At 43.7% G+C, this 19,297-nt stretch overlaps 1 protein-coding gene across 6 annotated transcripts in view; it reads left to right on the top strand.

Annotated features, from left to right (window-relative positions):
* LOC121614598 (disco-interacting protein 2 homolog C) overlaps positions 1-19,297 on the top strand; it is a 197,020-nt gene that overhangs the window by 95,512 nt on the left and 82,211 nt on the right. For 5 of the 6 annotated variants that reach the window (XM_041948564.1, XM_041948562.1, XM_041948563.1 and 2 more), the window contains exons 2-3: positions 6,040-6,111; positions 16,379-16,489. In XM_041948564.1, coding sequence (XP_041804498.1) covers positions 6,040-6,111; positions 16,379-16,489 — 183 coding nt within the window. Of the gene's footprint in view, positions 1-20; positions 60-6,039; positions 6,112-16,378; positions 16,490-19,297 lie in introns of those variants that run through there. The other variant, XM_041948565.1, reaches the window with a different exon arrangement.

Here is a 19,297-nt window from a genome sequence, read left to right as displayed (position 1 = left end):
GATGGCCATAAATCATTGAGACTGCGTCCTGAAATCCAACTTACATACATTCGTAATTGGTATGTTCTGGATGTGCCATGAGGAAAAACAGTTATATGCTGCTTTCTCAGGTTTCATGACAACCAGAGGGGGAAATGTTTGATTGCTGCACCTTTGACAAGTTGTGCGCTCCTTTCCTGCCATGTGTACTTTGTCTATGGCTCAGAGGGGAGATGGTGGTAGCGTTAGCATTTGTGGTTTTCCCTTCTTTTATCCCCGTTTGCATCTACATGTAGAAATGAATTGGAAAGGAAAACCATTTTCACATTTTCAGCTTCACGCCGTCAGGTTTTTCCCGCCGTTCTCTCAGCACACAGAAAACAAAGGTAGCGCAGGTGAGCCGCAAAAAACACCAACACTGGACTCACCTGGCCGTGGAGAAATTCAAAACCATGTAATGCAAAGTGCAGATGTCTGCTGACAAACAAGCGTGATGTGCCTGTATGAGCGTCTTCCTGTGTGTTTCCACCTGTGTGGAGGTGAGTTTCAGTCCTGACTCAGCATGTTGCTACTGTAAACACCTGCTGCCTCCACCTGCACACACTACCTGCAGTCAGTCGGGGTGTGTGTGTGTGTGTGTGTGTGTGTGTGTGTGTGTGTGTGTGTGTGTGTGTGTGTGTGTGTGTGTGTGTGTGTGTGTGTGTGTGTGTGTGTGTTTTCCTTGCCCTTATTCCAGAGGGAGTCCTTGGGCGTTTCCTCTTGGCTCAGCTGTGTGTTATTGCATGTTTGTTGTGTCTTTACGTGTGTGTTGATGTGATTGTGTGTGTGTTTGACTTCCTCTCTTCTTTATCTCAGTTATGACAGTATGTCACTAATCATAGCCCAAATTTTTGCTGATTACTGCATGTATTGAAAAACCCCCAGAGGAAATGAAAATGCTTTCAGTGAGTTTTTGACTTCTAAAAATGGCTTTAAGACTTTTTATTTAGTCAAATCTCACCAAAAATGTTTGAATGTTTTGGCGATTCATTAACTAGTAACTAAGCTTGTTCAGCATAAATGTATCGGTGAATTTATATTCATGCAGTTCCAGCCTCAGCTGTGCTTTGTGTTTAGTGCTAATTTCAGCATACCTGCTAAATATTAGCATGTTAGCATTGTCATTATGATGTTAGCTTTTAGCCCAAAGCTAACGTGGCTGCAGACCCTGAATCTTTGTATTTTTGGTTTTGTGGCACTTTTTGTGTTGTTAACTCTCTGCTGTTGTTGTGGTATTTCCTCTTTGACAGAAACCTCCCTCTCTCTTCTGTCTTCTTCCTCTCTTTCTCACGTCTTCTCTTTGTTGCAGTCGTCCTCTTTCTCCTTCTCTCCCGCTTGGGCCTTTTCTCCTCATTAAACGCTCCTTTTTATGCCCTCAGTTCTCCATCTTTGTCCTCCCTCTCTCGAGTGTTGCAGCGAGGAAACAATAAAATCAACTGTTTCCTTTTTAGGTGCTGGATAGACGCAACACTCCTCTCTCTCTCCCTCTTTCTCTCTCTGCTTCTTTCTATCAATGTCACTCTTTCCCCTGCTTTGTCTTCTTCTTTCCTTCTCTTTCTTTATCCTGCTCACTGTTTTCTTCATACCCCCCCCCCCCCCCCCCCCCTCATCCTCTCTCTCTCTCTCTCTGTCTGTATGGTCATCCTCTCTCTCTCTCTCTCTGTCTGTATGGTCATCCTCTCTCTCTCTCTCTCTCTCTCTGTCTGTATGGTCATCCTCTCTCTCTCTCTGTCTGTATGTATGGTCATCCTCTCTCTCTCTCTCTCTGTATGGTCATCCTCTCTCTCTCTCTCTCTCTGTCTGTATGGTCATCCTCTCTCTCTCTCTCTCTCTCTCTGTATGGTCATCCTCTCTCTCTCTCTCTCTGTCTGTATGGTCATCCTCTCTCTCTCTCTCTCTCTGTCTGTATGGTCATCCTCTCTCTCTCTCTCTCTCTCTGTCTGTATGGTCATCCTCTCTCTCTCTCTCTCTCTCTCTGTCTGTATGGTCATCCTCTCTCTCTCTCTCTCTGTCTGTTAGTCATCCTCTCTCTCTCTCTCTCTCTCTTACTGTATATGGTCACAGAGGCTCAGCCCTGCTGTTTCTGTACAAACTGACTCTGCTTTCTCTCTCTCTCTCTCTCTCTCTCTCTCTCTCTCTCTCTGTATGGTCATCCTCTCTCTCTCTCTCTCTCTCTCTCTCTCTCTCTCTCTCTCTCTGTCAGAAGGTGACTTAGCAGAGCAGAGTTGTGCTCTAAGGCTGCAGCTTCATGCAGATCATGATATGGCCAAAAGTATGTGGACACCTGAGCATTTCAGCCGTATGTGTAATTGAACCTGTCAGTTCAAAGCCATGGACATTAATCTGCTGCTGTAACTGCCTCTAACAGCCTCTGTAACCTGGCTGCAGGGATTTGCACCCATTTGGCATTAGTGTGGTCCAGCACTGATGCAGAGTGATCGGGTCTGGCTCTCAGTCAGTGTCCCAACCCACAGGTGTGGGATGTGGATGTGGTTGAGGTCAGGACTCTGCGCAGACCAGTCAAATTCTTTCATACTAGACTGGGAAAACTATTTCTTCATGGAGTTGGGCAAACACAAATGATGCAAAGTTGGAAGCACATTATTGGCTGAAATGTCTTTGTACGCTGTAGCTTTAAGATTTCCTTTAACTTGAATAAAGAGGCCATGAGAAACAGGCCATAGTTTGGGGTGTCCACATACTTATGGCCTCATAGTGGAACTGATATTGCATAGAAGAATTTACACCCGGACGTTGAAGCTGAGAATTGATTTCAATGTCAGTCTTCATCACATTCTTGCACAGCCTGATGGGCAGTTTGTTTTATTACATAATCGTGCACATTTCAAAGCAATCTAACGCTCTTCACTTGGAGATGGTAGCAGGACGGTGGTTGGAGGTGAACCCGCCGTGGTTCTGACTGTAAAGTCAGCAGGATCCTCATTTATGTTAATTTACTGGCTTTCCTTTACTTTGTTTTGATATATTTGCTTCACTTTATGTATTTTTTGGATTTGGACTAAATGTTAGAGAGGTGAGCTTGTGTTAGAGGAGTCTGACCCCCAGACTTTTATGTTTCCACGTCTCTCAGCTGTCTGTGTGTCGGCTGGGAAAGAGAAAACAATGAGGACTGTAGCTGAACCGAGCAGCTTCCAGATGTGAACCTGTGTGTTTGGCCCCATTTACACACATTTAACATGTGATCAGATTATGTGGAGGCTTTAAATGATCCAGCGGCCTTTGCATTTACAGCTGATATTAATAATCATGTTAGCTCAACTGTGATTGGACCTCGGTAAGTCAGTTGGACGTCAGCACACACACGGTGTGTTCCAGGTCACCGCAGACTACACTTGCTAGCTGCCGCTGAGCAGGAGAGGAGGAGTTCGGCGACCTTTCAGCAACAACAACAACACAACAACAAGTGGTCATGTTGTGTGCTGGTTGCATTTCTACCTGGCTGTAATCTGATCCCAGTGCAAGTCAGACCACCTCCAGATGTGGTCTGGAATATCTGATCACAAAAAGGAGTAGTAAAATAAAGTCCAGCGCTCTAAACTACACCAATAAATGTTTTATTGAAACTATTTTTATGTACATTTGACTCATTTTTCACGTTCACTGTGCTTTATGATTTTACTGATTATCCAAAATAATTGAAATTTCACTGATTTTAATGTTCAAAACTTAATGTCACATAATGTATTCTGTTGAGCATTCAGCTGTGAAACATCTCAGACACGTCTGTAGCACAAACACAGAAATGAGGCCAATATGCTGCCAGCGTGAATGCTAAGAAGCAAACACTTAGTGGTGAATATGTGTGTCTTAATATAAAGTGTGACTGAAATCAGAAACCATGATGTTTCTCCGGCTCGGCTCACCAAACCTTTGTCATAAATAAATCACGAGTTGCATTTATGTTTCAGCAGTGATTTGGAAAAGTTTTGGGCCGTCGGATCAGAAAACAGTTTTGTTCTAATATTGATTGACGAATAATGTGTGTTTGGTTTATATTTGCAGGACTTGTTATCATTAATAAGACATGTCAGAATGTGGAATAAAGGTAAAATGGACCCTCACAAACCCTGTTAAACCATGAGACTGACTGGTTAAGTTGCTGTCTGATTGGATGGAAATTGCTAACAGAGCTGTTGCGGTATCTAACTGCACAGCTCACTGACTCACACTTAAGTGTGTGTGTGTGTGTTTATGTCGCTTTAAGATGAAGTTTGTATCTCGACGACAAGGTCAGACCTCCCTCCATTCATCCTTTGTGCCTCCACCTCCCTCGGTGTGTCTTTTTCTCTTTTCAAACTGAAGCATTTGCCAGTTTCTCTTTCTCCCTGCAGGGCGGTCAGATCTCCTGCCGGAGATGCTAATTATTACCATGTGCCTTCACGCTACCAGAAACACACACACACACACAAAGAGCGCAGATATCGTCAGCGATGACGTCCGCGCCCCTCGGTTTCCTGATCCGAGCCGGTTAGTCACATGTACGTGTGTTTAAGGCGGATTTGTCAAGTCGGCCGCGCAAACAGCTTTTCCCGTGTTCGACAAATCCGCTGCGGATTTAACGTCACTCAGGTCCGTTTCATGTGTCTCGCGACGCTCGAGTCAGGGGACGCTCCTCACGCTGACTTTCTCTGAGTTTTTAAATTCTTTTCACTGAGTCACCCTCCACTCAGAGAAATGCCGACATTGTTCTCATCAGTCGGCGTTTTCACTTTCAGTCGCAGTTGTCACAACATCTCCGTCTCTGTAAGAGAGCAGAATGATTTTTACCTTTTCATCAGGAAGTGTTTGCTTTCAGTCTGTCATAAATCAATAAGCACATACTGTGACACTGTCAAATTTATGCCTCATCATTTTCTTTTTTTTTAGATTTTTTTTTTTTAACTTTATAAATAAAAAACCTCTTCTTGGCTTGATTGTCTTCACTTGTTGACCTTCCTCTTTATATTTTCTTGTCCCCCCTTTTTTTTGGTCTACCTCGCTTTCGCTTTCACCCACCTGCCGGGACCAGTTGGGGTCTTCATGGTGGATCTGCTCAGAGAGATCCGTCATCACAGCAGCATCACTCACCTGCCCCCCCTCGCTCCTCTGCTTTCACATTCAACTCTTGCTTTTGATTTGCCCTCAAACGATATGTCTTTGGGTACTTTTTCCAATTCCCATGATGCCTCTCTCTTTTGTTTTCCGCTCTCGTCTTCAGTTGTTGCGTTATTTCACCCAGAAAGTATTTGTCAGCGACTCCTGGTGTCTGTTTCACTTCACTCGGAGTACAAACTGGGTGGGGTTTTCAGATGCTGTCAATCAAGAACAAGCTCTCAGATGATTTTTATTTACTTTCCAGTCATTTTCCATATTTTTCTGGCTGGCTTTTCTAAAACTTTCTCACTAAATGTGGCAAACTCCTCCCGCCTGGTATTCCCTGGTGGTTAAAACACAATGCCAAGCACGTTATAAAAGACCTATTGGATTCAGATGTGCTTTGTGCTGCGTGCAAATCTGCTGATGGGACCGTAGGTAGGCTTGATTTATCGCGTCGCACGGGGAGATCAGTCAGCAAGTTTTGAGGTGGTTCGCCGCTCCGTGAAAGGTGAATTAAGTGCATGCGCAGTGCTTTGAGTTTCAGATTTATGCACGTACACTCACACACGCACATACACACACATGCAATAAAACTGCACCATCTGGTCTCGGTTGAGTGGCGAGAATGACTAAGCATAATGCGATAAGTCAGACAGCTTTCTCTCAGACTGCTTTGGGTTTTAATGTCTTCGACTGCAGCTTTTTGTAGAACAACACTTCGGTGCAGCGTTGTCCCTTCTCTGTCGTTCGTTCCCATGAATTCAGCTGATGTTATCTACAGAAACAGGACTGTTTTCAGCCTTATGTAGTTGGATTTAGGATGATGGCGGGGCTTTATTCTATACTGTGACTTCATGCAGGCTTCATTATGACATATATAATCTGGAAAGTAAATGTCTCTTTCTCTATCTCTGTCTCTGGCAGGTGATATCACACAGAAGGGCTATGAGAAGAAGCGATCCAAGCTGATCGGAGCCTTCTTCCCTCAAGCACCAGGTAACACTGACATTCCTTCGCCTGTCCATTCAGCTCTTTTCACAAAGCATCGTGTTGGTATTGTTTTAGAAATATGAATTATTATAACATGAAAACGAGAAGAAGTTGCTCAAAACCAAAATGGTCGAGAAAAGCAGAACCAGGGCAAACAGAAAGTTGTGGAATGTGGAGAAGTTGCTAATAAACAACATGTGAGTAACTAGGAGATCTCCTCCAGGTGTCTCCGGGGGCATGCGGGTGGGCGGGGAGTGCACGGCAGGCCGGGTGTCCAGTGTGTGTGTGCATGAGGGTTGTGGAATGAAGGGGAGTCAGAAATGTGCACAGAAGCATCAGGCTGAGTTCAGTAGTCAGTGAGATTAGCTGCAGGCAGGTTTACGTCTGGTGGAGATAATAAAGCCACTGTTTCAGCCACGTCACACGGACAGCTCTTATCTTTTGGCTGCTCATGCTTGAAGCCCACTGAAGTGTTGATCATGTTTGATAATGCAGATTATCAAAGATGCAAGAATACAAAATAAATGACTTTTTCTGTATTCAGAAGATTTTCCCTTATATTAACAAAGTGCTTCCTGTTTCTGTTCCAAACATAACCCTGAGAAAGCTGAATGACGCTGTAGCTGCTATGAGTGGATAGTGCTTTGTAAGATTGTCAGCAAACACATGTTCATTTTTGTCAGGTGTGTTAATTAACATTTCCTTGTTGTGTTAATATGAAACATAATGTGACTGGCATTACGTTGGAGGGAGTCTGGATTGGGGACCGCAGGATCTCATCTCATCTTTTTGCGGATGATGTTGTCCTGTTGGCTTCTTCGAACCAGGACCTCCAGCATGTGTTGGGGCGGTTTGCAGCCGAGGGCGAATGTGGCCATGGTTCTCGACCGGAAAAGGGTGACTTGCCCCCTCCGGGTCGGAGGAGAGATCCTGCCTCAAGTGGAGGAGCTCAAGTATCTTGGGGTCTTGTTCATGAGTGAGGGAAGGATGGAGCGGGAGATTGACAGGTGGATCGGTGCGGCGGCAGCAGTAATGCGGTCGTTGTACCGGTCCGTCGTGGTGAAGAAGGAGCTGAGCCGAAAGGCAAAGCTCTCGATTTACCGGTCAATCTACGTTCCCACCCTCACCTATGGTCATGAACTTTGGGTCCTGACCGAAAGAACGAGATCTTGGATACAAGCGGCTGAAATGAGTTTCCTCCGCAGGGTGGCGGGGCACTCCCTTAGAGATAGGGTGAGGAGCTCAGAGTAGAGCCGCTGCTCCTCCACGTCGGGAGGAGCCAGCTGAGGTGGCTCGGGCATCTTTATCAGATGCCTCCTGGACGCCTTCCTGGGAGGGTGTTCCGGGCATGTCCCACTGGGAAGAGGCCCCGGGGAAGACCCAGGACACGCTGGAGGGACTATGTCACTCGGCTGGCCTGGGAACGCCTCGGGGTCCTCCCGGAAGAGCTGGAGGAAGTGCCTGGGGAGAGGGAAGTCTGGGCTTCCCTGCTTAGACTGCTACCCCCGCGACCCAGCCCCGGATAAGCGGAAGACAATGGATGGATGGATGGATGGATATTTGCTATTTGTAATGAGTTGTATAAAAGAGTAATTTCTAGGAGACAGGTTTCCTAATCCCAACAGGACTACTGCAGACTGAAGGACTCAGAGCTGAAGTGCGTTCCTTCTTAGAAACTGATAGATCAGTGTGTCCATAACCTTTTTGTTCCTGCTGAAAGATGCATGAAACCCAACTCTGGTAGCGTTTCTTCACTCTACCTTCAGATTTGGACATTGTGTGGACACGTGATGACAATGTTTAACCAGCTCACAGTGAAAAGACACTTAACTCTGATGGCTTAAAGGCTAAAAGACTGAAAGGACCTTGCAGGCGGTTGCAGAGTTTGAAACCACAATGCTTCAATTCCAAGAATATCTGTTTATTTATTTAGATGTTTTTGTCCAGTTGATTTCCAGTTTGAACCGCTACGATTCGCGTTTCTTCTAAAAAGCAGCTGGAGAGTTTGATTTTCTTTCATACAGGGTATTTGTTGATTCTGATCTTCCTACATTCAATAACTCGTCACCAGTTGCGTTGTTTTTTTGGTAATACACCACAGATGGATGTTAGTGAGTCCCACCACAAACGATCTAAAAGTCCATTTTGCTGTCAAACACTGCATCAGATCGACTGGTGAGGATGAGACTGGAGCGTCACTGGAGACCAGCAGACACACTGGCACTGCCAAAGCTATTACTGAAATACACTGTGTGTGTGTGTGTGTGTCTTCGTATGGTGGGGGGATGTCAGGAAGTGCATTATGGGAAGGAATGAAGGGTGTGGAAAGGAGAAAATGTGTGGTGGTATTCACATCCAAGTCTGGTGGGGGGGGGGTTCCTATTTCGCTATGGGGGACCGGATGACACACACGCCTCTGTGCACGCCGACGCACACGCCCACACGTGTACACACACACACACACACACACAGTGTTCTGACCCTACACTGTGTGTGTGTGCTTATTTCAATGCACCAGTAACACACACATTTGTGCACATGCATACACACAGCGCCCCCCCCCTCTCATTTTCAGACCCTTTCTCACACACACACCTAACAATATAATACTCCCTTTCACATGGACACACACACACACACACACACACACACACACACACACACACACACACACACACCAGTGACATGGCTTCTTCCCTGTGATGTATTTCAGCTCTGGCCTGTTAATCCACACTGCTCAGTGAACAGTCAGGCTGGTATGGTTGATTAAAGCATTTACAGTGTTCAAAGTAATGGATTTTCCCCCAGTTACCCAGATTTACATGGTTCCACATTATGGATTAGGTTTAGTTTACGCGGAGAGGACTTTGATATCATGAGATCCAGCACACCGTACTTTCAATACAAAGAAAAGTTATGGTACAACACTTTTCACTTATTTTCCAATTATTGATTAGCACACCAGGTATTGTCCAGTTTGTAGTCATAGCCTAGAAGAGCATGGATGTGGTTACAATAACGTCACCCTTGGTTTTGTAGGCACGTTTTGAAAGCGCCTGGATTTTGCTTTAATGAATGCCGCCGTCTCAGAAATTTCAGCTTCAGCTTTGTTGTCAACAAGAGGAAATTTGACCTGCAGCCAAATGAAACATCACAACACAAGCTCATATAAAACAATGTTTATAAAGTGTCATCGTAAAGCCTACAATACATCTAGCCTTTAGTCATCAGCGGTTAAAACAGCATCACCATCATCACTCAACAGTCTTATATTATCAGTATTTAGCAGTTTGATTACACACAGACGAACAGGTTTCTCACCCTGTTAAACTTCGGCTTTGTCACTCTAAATTTTCATCCCGAGCAGAGACGCTCAAACTCTAGGACACTCTAAAAGAGTCTGAGTCCTTGAAATTGCTGTCATGTGGAAATGTGAGACATATCTGGGAGTTTAACACCAATGACTTTAGAAGTTCCTGGGGGCTGCAGAATCCTGACGTGGGAAGAGGCGAGGAAGCCTTGGTGGAGTTTGGGTGGGACAAGCACATCATGACCGTCAAGGTCCCGAGACTATCAAGACTGAAGAAAGAAAACATTTTGAATTATACGCATTCTACAGCATCTACCTAATGAGACTCTGAACCTCCATCAAGATGCACATTAAAACATAAAAATTGGTGGAGAGGCACAACCTTCGCTGAGTCCAACACAGAGACCTAATCTGATGAACTGCAATGAAATGTGGATACAGGATTTTGCTACCTAATAAGGACCAATAGTAGTGTCAGTGAAATGACCTGGTACTTTGTATTCTGACCCAACAGAACACTCAGACTGTTGCATCCCTGCCAGATAGATGACGTGATTATGTTTATGTTTGGTATCATTGAATCAGTTTCTATTCCTGGTAGCAATGCCAGTTCAATAAGCTGGGCAGCATCTGACCTGTATCCAACTCCAGGATGTCAGGAGGACCATGAAGCCAGCTGATACGTCTTCACTCATACAGATGCAGTTTGACCCACCGTGTTGCTGTGTTAATGATACTGGGGTATCGCAGTCAAAAGTCTTCCCCAAATCACACAAGCTAATGTAGACTGAAGGGGAATTTCAGTGTTATGGACCTTCCTTTTTAGAACATAGGAGCCGTTAGTCCGTGAGCACAGACCCAGATTCGGCAGTGCTGCCAGATGATATCCAGATCCTTCAGCATCACAGGGGATTATCACCCCCCTGGCACCTTTCCTCGGCTGGGTTTTTTTTGAAATACCTCTTTGACTTCGGCCACAGTGATCGGTGAGGCTTCCTCTGAGTTCTCTGGCATTGTCCTCAACAGAGGGACATCCTCAAAATGTTCCTTCCTCCATCCATCAATATTCCCAGTCAATGTCAGCCTCTGCTAAGAACAAAGGGTAGTTGCTACTTTACGGGAACCTTTTTCTGGAATGAAGCAAAGCCTGCAAAGCCCTCGCTCTCCTATGTGTTCAAATGAAGTGAAAATGCTTTAGCCATTTCTTGTCTCTCAGTCAGCAGACACCTACTCTCATCCGAAGGCAACATGGCACAAGGGATTCAGCTTGAACAAGCCAAGTTCTGCTGCTCAGTTTGTCTGGATCTACTAAATGAGCCGGTGACTGTTCCTGTTCCCTGTGGTCGCATGAGCTGCATCAAGGACTGCTTCGATAATGAGGATCATAGGAGCATCTACAGCTGCCCTCAGTGTAGGCAGACCTTCACTGGAGGAACTGAAGACGACGGAAGAAGCTTCTCCTGCTGATCTCTGCAATTCTGGACCTGAAGATGTGGCCTGTGATGTCTACCAGCTAAAAGCCTTCAAATCCTGTCAACAGTGTTTGGCTTCTTATTGTGAGAAACACCTCCAACCTCACTATGATGTAGCTCCATTAAAGAGACACAAGCTAGTGAAGGCATCTGCAAACCAGAGCTGACTTCTTGCAGTATGCATGCCAAATAACTGGATCACAGTGCAGGTATTCTGTCCTTCTACAGCGTCTTAGAGACCGTGGCTCTCCTCCACAGAGTCCAGACCACGTTCACTCAGCCTCTCTATGCTGGACTCTGGCTGTCAGATGGAGCTGCTGTTGGGTTGTGCAAGCTGAAGAAGACTGGAGTTGTTGAAGATCTGGGATCTCCTGTCAGTCAAACTGGGAAATGTTGTGACAACTTGATGAAAGTGGAAAGTTAAGTAGTGTGCACATGAAAAGTAAACTAATTAAACATTGTTGTTTAACTATTGATGGAGGTCTAACCACTCCTACTATTAGGGAAATTAAAAGTGTATAATATTTAATGAACTTACTGTATTTTTTGTCTATAAAGCCTTTTTCTGCCTGGTAACTAGTCGTCACAACCGCTCAGAAAGAAAGAAGTGGAGAAGAAGAGAGAAGTATTTCCTTTTGACGTAGACTGATCGAAATGTATTAAATCATATAAATGAAAGACTGAACCCTTACTTACCTTCTGGCTGTAGTTTCAGGACATCTACATGCTAACTATCTTACAGATCTGTTATTAATTATAATAGTCTTAATGGTTAATATTGATTCAGTGAATAATTGTCAAGACTTTTCCTGAAAAGTCAGCTGACCTGCTGTGCATGCACTAAAACTCTCTCTCTCATTAGCAGGTAATTGAATTAATCATTTGGAACTGTTCCATTTGAACTATGTCTAGATTTTTTACTGTAATTGGTACAGGACCAAGTCTTGGACTTCTTTCCAGGAAACTCTTTAAAATTCTCAGGAAGTCGTTTAGGATCTATGAACCCATAAAATAAAACGCTACTCACTGACTGACTCACTGACTTTCGAGTATAACTTGAATTTATCTGCATCTCATGCTGATAATGAAGGAATCGCTGGTTTGGAGCGGATGAACTCGGCTACACAAAGCATAGCTTTGTCAGAAGTTGGCGGTGTAAGCTGCGTTATGTATGGCTATAATAAACAGAGTAGAAGAAGAAGAACGTTGAAAACTGGAAACAACACGGGTCGCCTCGGCTACCTGAGAGTAAAACGGAGAGAGGTCTGCAGAAATTTGTTTTTCGTAATTGTTCTTTCACGTCGGCGAGTTGAAGATTATGAAGACGAAGAGTGTTACGTTGCATCAGAACTTACTCAGCAGAGGTGTTTCCATCTCTAAATTAAGGGCATTAACACTTTTTCGAGTTAGCGTACAAAACTTTCTTGCAAAATAGAGAATTTCTTTTAAAATTTTGCTGTTTCTATCAAGCTTTTCAAAATGAGCATAAAACACCTCGATAGAAACACAGCAATTGACACACCTGCACAGGGACTTAATATTGCTCAGTTTGACCCTAAAGCTTATCATTCAGGAAACAGCTAGCTGGTTTCTTCCAGTACACGTCACACGTCACATGTCACATGTCACAAAAATGTTGCTGCTTTTATTTGAAGTCATTGGATTGTGGAAATAATAACAAGCTAATTGTCTGAGTGACAGTATCCTTATCATTATGCATCTTATGTATACTGTGTATCGCTGTCTTAGCTTCTGTAGCAATACCAGGACCAACTCCTGTGGACTCGGCATACATTTATTTTACTTGGTTGTGATAAGCTTAGAAATTCAACTTCATTTATTTGTGCAGATTAAAATCGTATTGGCTCTTGTAAGTGTAACGGTTGGAATAATAATAAAGTCCATTGGTAATAAAGTGTGTTTGGCTGTAGACGTTGATGTGGGTTTTGTCCAGTATGTGTGTTATGTGTCCTTAGAGTAGTTTCACCTGTTGCCTGTGTAGGCAAACAGATCTGTCATTCAGACTGGTGAGAATGTGTTCACCACCGCTTGGACCACCACCACTTTAACACTTAAAAGGTTTTCATTTCAAACAAACCCTGGTGCAGCAGAAGGCAAAGCAGACAAGACGGTGTGATCTTCGTCATGTGACGCTCCTGTAAACTCAAAGCTAAACTAAACACATTATGTCATCAAACATGAAATATCTGCATTTGACATTTGGGATTTTCTTCCATGATGATGGTGATGAAGAGGAGGTTTCCAAAGGTGTTTACCCAAAGCATATTTTCCGTGATGTTTCCAGCTGTCAGTCAATATTTAGACGAGTTTTATCCATTAATAATGTTCATAACCAGATTATTTGTTTGCGATTGGTTGATGACCACTAGAGAAAACTTTCTCTCAGTCACTTTAATGAACTTCTGGTTTGGTTTGATACATGTGCATCCCTTGAATTATACAGTATGAACATTATGATCCAGTGTTTCATCATGTTCTTCGTTTTGTTTTCACAGTCATTTATTTAATGTTTCACCGATTAACCTAACAGGTTTTAAAGTTTTAGGCAAGGCTTCATTGGGCCAAAGTGCGACTTGTTCTGACAAGTTTTGCTGGTTTTGTCAAATAAAAAGGTTCACAAAATTACAGTTCACACGGACGATACTGATGAAAGTGTTTCAGCTGATACCCAGCCCTGTGCGAGCATGACGCTGCAGACCACCACCTACCTAAGCCCGTCTTATGAATGAGCTGCTTGTCGTCATGTTTATAACCCGTGGTTTGTTTGTAGCGAGTCAGTGTGAGCCTGAGAAGACCTTGAACTACGCTGTTCAGCATTTGTGCAGCCCTCCCCTCTGAGAACACTCGCACGCTGTTCATCTCGTCCTCAGAGCGGGTTGTGAGCCATGTAGTGTGAACTGTTTTAATGATTAATTCCACCCTTTGTTAGCTCATCTTCACTGTCTTTCATCTGGGAACACAGTACAAACCTGAAATTAGTCTGCAGATTTAGTGTTTAATATGCCTTAAACGATATTTATTGGAAGACGTTATTTGATTTTTAGTACAACCTCACATCATTAACGTTTTCATGCAGATTTTGATCTTTGCGCTGTTACTTCCCTGCATGCACTAATGAATTTACAGCATGTGGAAGTCTGCTTATTCTGAACATTTGTTGTTTTCGTCAGTAAGTTGAATGCATTAATTAACCACTGTAAGATTGTAATGTGAATATGAGCACATGCTGTTATATCCTGCACTGCATATATATCATACAATGTACTGACTTATAGATTTTATTTTTAGCACGTTCTTTCTTCTTCTTGTTATTATTTCTGCTTGAAGTTTTTAGTGCAGTAGAAATGTTTTTACTGCTAGTTCAGATGCTGTTGGTGTCTTTCTACCTGCAGCGGTTGACAGAAACAGAATGAACGTGAGGCCTGCATTGATTTCCTTCAAGGTTTCTCCGTGTGCTTGTGTGTCTTTTCACGTCTGGGTCAAATATTGTTTCTTGTTGTGTCACAAACGTCACCCAGCTGACATCCAGGAAGTTTAGAACTAACAATAAGGAACACTTGCAGACGAGTCAAGTGTAGTTGCATGAAGGCTTTTTGCAGGTAAACATGCTCCATATGAACATGTGAAGGTTGTACTGATCAACACTTGTGAACAGTTCATCTCCCTGCTCTAATTAACCAAGAACAGGCCGAGTGTTTGAGCTCGTGCTCATAACTAGCAGGACTTCTGATGGCGACCCCAGGAGAATTACTTTCAGCCTCGTGATCAGGGCTGGCCAAACTTTTTATCTTGGAGGGTCAAAACTGAAACTTAATGGTGGGTCCTGGGCCAAAAGCACCTATTGTGTTGTTAAGATGCAAAATGGTACTAGATCCCAAGGTCCCTTAATTGACTGACTTCCAGCTTCACTCTCTCTTTTGCCCAGATTATAATAAATAATAAATAATTAGGAGGATAATTCTTCCATATTTTAAGCATTTCAACCTCACAAAATCTGAAACGGCATGAACAGTGATTTTCCTAATTCAGTTTTGATGTTTTTTACTAGATACAAAGGAGATCACCAAAGTCATTGGGACTAATCTTCTGGTCTTAATCGTCTTCTTCTTATTTGTGGAGTAGATGCTGAGATGTTTCACAGGATAAGTGGAGACTTTGACCTCCTGGAGGATCACCGGTCAGTCGGGTCTATCTTCTGGGAACCAGGGATGTCTGTCTTGTAATGTAAAGGCGCTATAACATAGCATGGACAAACAAATCTGAACAACTGAGTCCGAGGAAGAGAGCGAGTAGAACGAGTCAGGAGGGGAGAATCCATCCGGCCAGACTCCCCAGAGGAAACAGGAGGGCGAGGTATTTCCCAGACCTGTCTTGTATTCCAGCGCTGGCTGGTAGTCGTTATATGGTCGGCTAATCGACTTTTAGCTTCTCTCCTGAGCAGCAGTGATGCTCTGAGCCGCTCTGAGAGCTCTAATGAAGACGGACGAGGGTGGAAGTGTGAAGCTGAGATGGATGCTCATAGATCAGCAGCTCTGCAGCAGCCGTAGCTGTCAGGAGCAGGGGTGGTTGTTATCATCAGACGTATCGATTGGTGTGTATGGAGGTTGTTTTCTCTGTGAGTGACTGTGCTTGTGTGTGTGTGTGTGTGTGTGTGTGTGTGTGTGTGTGTGTGTGTGTGTGTGTGTGTGTGGTTATCTACCTCACACTGATTCAAGATATTGAAGAAAATCTCTCTCTCGTTTTTAATGTTGTGATTCTTTCTTTCCTCTCGACTGTGTGCGTATCTCTTGATCTGGGAGGCGATCTGGGATCTGCTGCATGCAACTGCCCCTTCAGACAGAGATCTTCAGACTTTATCTTACTGAATAAGGTTTATTTGAACAGTCTGTGCTGTGTGTGTGAAGTAAAAAAAACTTAAAGTCTACAGGTAGTTTCACAGCCGCCTCAGCTGTGGGGAATAATTACAGATGTTTCCAGAACGAAGTGAATTTCCTCGAAGGAAGTGGGATTTCCTAGACGGGGTGTGCATGTGCGTTTCTTGGCTGGTTTGTTTCTATTGCATCATAGATCAGGGTGAGACAACTGCACCCATTCCCGCCCCCACCCCTTCTTTTGGTACATTTTGGCAAATCTGCACCATTAAAAGTGCACCAAAGTTTCACTTCCTGTTTGCACTGCGTCCATGGACAGACAACTTTCACTGGATTACTGTAAAACTAGTGAGCAGCTTTTTCAGTGATTTCTAAGCAGATGATGGAGGTTTAGGTGCTGTGGACACTGGAGATAATGACACCCTCAGGAGGTGTAGGTCTCAGTAGATGTAAATGTCGTATCTGTGTGTTTGCATTTAACTGAACTACTCGAAGTAAACTCAGTGAAGGAGAACAAATTTTGAGGCACTGAAGCTTTTGAAAGCATCGCAGTGAGTCGGGAGTCGCAGCCTCTGAACCGCTGAACCTTTCTGTTCCAGGAATGGATCCGCCCATGGGCCAGGAGAGGAGAACCCCGGTCACCCCGTCCTCATCCTCCCGCTACCACCGCCGGCGCTCCTCTGGCTCCAGAGACGAACGTTACCGATCAGGTTAGTTTGTCCTTTATGATGCATCTGAGGGACACATTGTCGGTCTTACTCCCACTTTGGCCCCACACAGACCAGATGAACTACATTTAGACCCGATATCCCCGATGGTGTGTTATTGTCTGACATGCTGGCAAAGAAATATTTGCCAATCGCTATGTTAATTAGCTTCATTACTCAGCTCATTAGCATAGTGGGCTATGGGTGATAACTAAAGCACGACACGATAACAGTTTTTAATTTTAAGTTCTTCTATAAAGGTGATGATGTGATTAGAATTTGGAGGTCTTTGCTGCATGCATTTGCATATCAGCTGCTCCACACTCTCATACTTTAATACATCCATAATCCATATTAATATCACCCATGTGTTATTTGTAGAGAGACACAGAAACACTGTATATCTGCGCCTCATTAAAACGCTCCAGATCTCATCATTCCTGATCTTGATTTAATTAGGGATGCACGATAACTGTTTTTTAAAACCGATACCGATAACCGATAACACACACATATACCTAACATCATGACATCAATACCATGAACAAAACCAAAAACAGTTTTGACTTTTTAAATGAAGAGATATTTATTTTTCCAATGAAAAACTGTTGGTAAGCCTCTCAAACATGTTCTTAAAGCTATCAAACAAACCTATTTGATATCTCACATCAATTTAAATAATGTGCATTACTTACTGATATAAAAATAAAGGCCCCTTGAAATGATGCAAATACATGCATCAGGATTACAAACTGAAAAAGTGTTTTCCAGAAGTTTACAAAAAAAAAATATACATAGAAAATTAATGCACTGGCACAAGTTAGATTCAAACATTTCTATTTAAACAAACTGGAAAAGTGCATTCCTCAATGACAACAAAAATAATGCACAATGCATATTGTACTGACAGAAGACGGCACTCTTAAATACTCAATTCTGATTGGTCAATCGTGAAAATTCAGCGGTGTTCCTAACAGGAAGAGACTAAAGGGGCAATCCCTTAATGTACCAAGCTCAATAACAAATCGCCAGCTGATTTGAGTGGCATAATATGGAGCATTTTCCGTACATTATTTTTAATTTGTTTGGAGAGGACCAAACACTTGGCTGGAGAATGATGTCCCCAGCAAAAAAGACGAGAAAAGTAAAGAACAACGCTGGACCGACAGGAGGAGCGATATTAAGACACAAAATACAAATACAAAAAAATACTTGAGGACGCAGAGATTGACCAGATTGAAGCCGACAGACACGAAAAAAACACCAAGAGAAACACAGCATGGACGATCAGTCTGCTAAAAGACTGCTGAGTGGAGACAAAACTGGAGACAGATTTTTTAAATGTCTGACGCTGAAAGAAATCAGCTGATGCAGGACTTTTATCCATCAGTCCGAAAAAATAGCGGTAAACCAAACTGTCTCCAGCTATGTCTCTCTCAGGTCTGGGATATCCCGTCACGTCTCCACATTTGACATGATTTCGCTGAATAGCTGTAAAGAAATAAGTTTTCCTGCCTGCTGGCCTGCGCGCAGTGAGAGGCGGTTGCTACGCAACGTACGTGTTTACTTTCAGAGCCGCTGCGCAGTGAGAGCGGTGACAGGCGAGAGTAGGCTCATTTTAAATCAATAAAATATGTTTTAATCACTCTTTTGTGTCACATTATTGAATGCTTTAGTAATAAGCCGTGTTCTAAGCGGGATAACGTATAGTGAGCAGTTTCCTACGGAGAAGTGTCGCGTCGGGCTTCTATGTCATCCTGAAGGAAGATACATGAACCCTTACTTAGACTTATCTATGTAAACAAACTGAAGAAGGGCAGTCCATAGTAAGTCAAGCGCCATCACGTCCATGATTAAATCTTCAATAACCTCAGCCCGTGGGTCATCTTTGGCAAATTTCTTGGACTTTTCGAAAGCCTCACCGACGCGTAAGTCCCGGTGGCTTCTTTGCGGCTGCCTTGCTAAGTTAGCGTCTTTAGCAGGCCGGCCGTCCTCATACGCTTTCCGAACTCCGTCAAAGCGATGGTTATGTTTCAGGTGGCTGACCAGGTTTGAAGTATTAAAACTCGTGCAATTTCTCGCTCCTCGTGGAACTCGCTTGGATCATTTGTTACGAATAAACAGCGAACAGTCTTCTTCAGAAACTTTGAAGAAGTCTGAACTCTGTTTTCATAAGCACGCTGTGCCGCATGCTGCATTCAAGGTGTAACGCACATTCCCCCGTTCCCTCGTTTGCCAGTCGTTCTTTTGGCCTATTTAAGTTCATGTTTCTATTTTTTGTGTGTAACATGTGAAAAAATACTGCGAATATTAATTCAAGTCAGCAAATAGCAAAATTATGACCGAGTAAACAAGTTGTTTTCTGGCATGAGGGGGTATTCTTGATTTTTCCCAGTGAGGGAGTTTTTCTGATTATGCCAACGTCACTGCAGGCCATTCGGGTCTCATAGTGGGAGCGAGGCACTGCCGTGCTGACAAAAACACATATGTGTCATCACACTGTGACATCACACAGTGACATCACACTGTGACATCACACTGTGACATCACACACTAACATCACACACTGACATCGCACACTGACATCACAGTGTGACATCACACAGTAACATCAGAGATCACACAGTGACATCATACGGTGACATGACACACTGTGACATGACATGCTGTGACATCACACGCTGACATCACACGGTGACATCACATCACACGGTGACATCACACGCTGACATGACACGCTGTGACATGACATGCTGTGACATGACACGCTGACATCACACGGTGACATCACATCACACGGTGACATCACAC

Source organism: Chelmon rostratus, chromosome 12, assembly GCF_017976325.1.
Source record: "Chelmon rostratus isolate fCheRos1 chromosome 12, fCheRos1.pri, whole genome shotgun sequence".
NCBI classification, from domain to species: domain Eukaryota; kingdom Metazoa; phylum Chordata; class Actinopteri; order Chaetodontiformes; family Chaetodontidae; genus Chelmon; species Chelmon rostratus.
The sequence above is the reverse complement of the archived record's forward strand: the minus strand, read 5'-3'. Positions and strand labels throughout refer to the sequence as shown.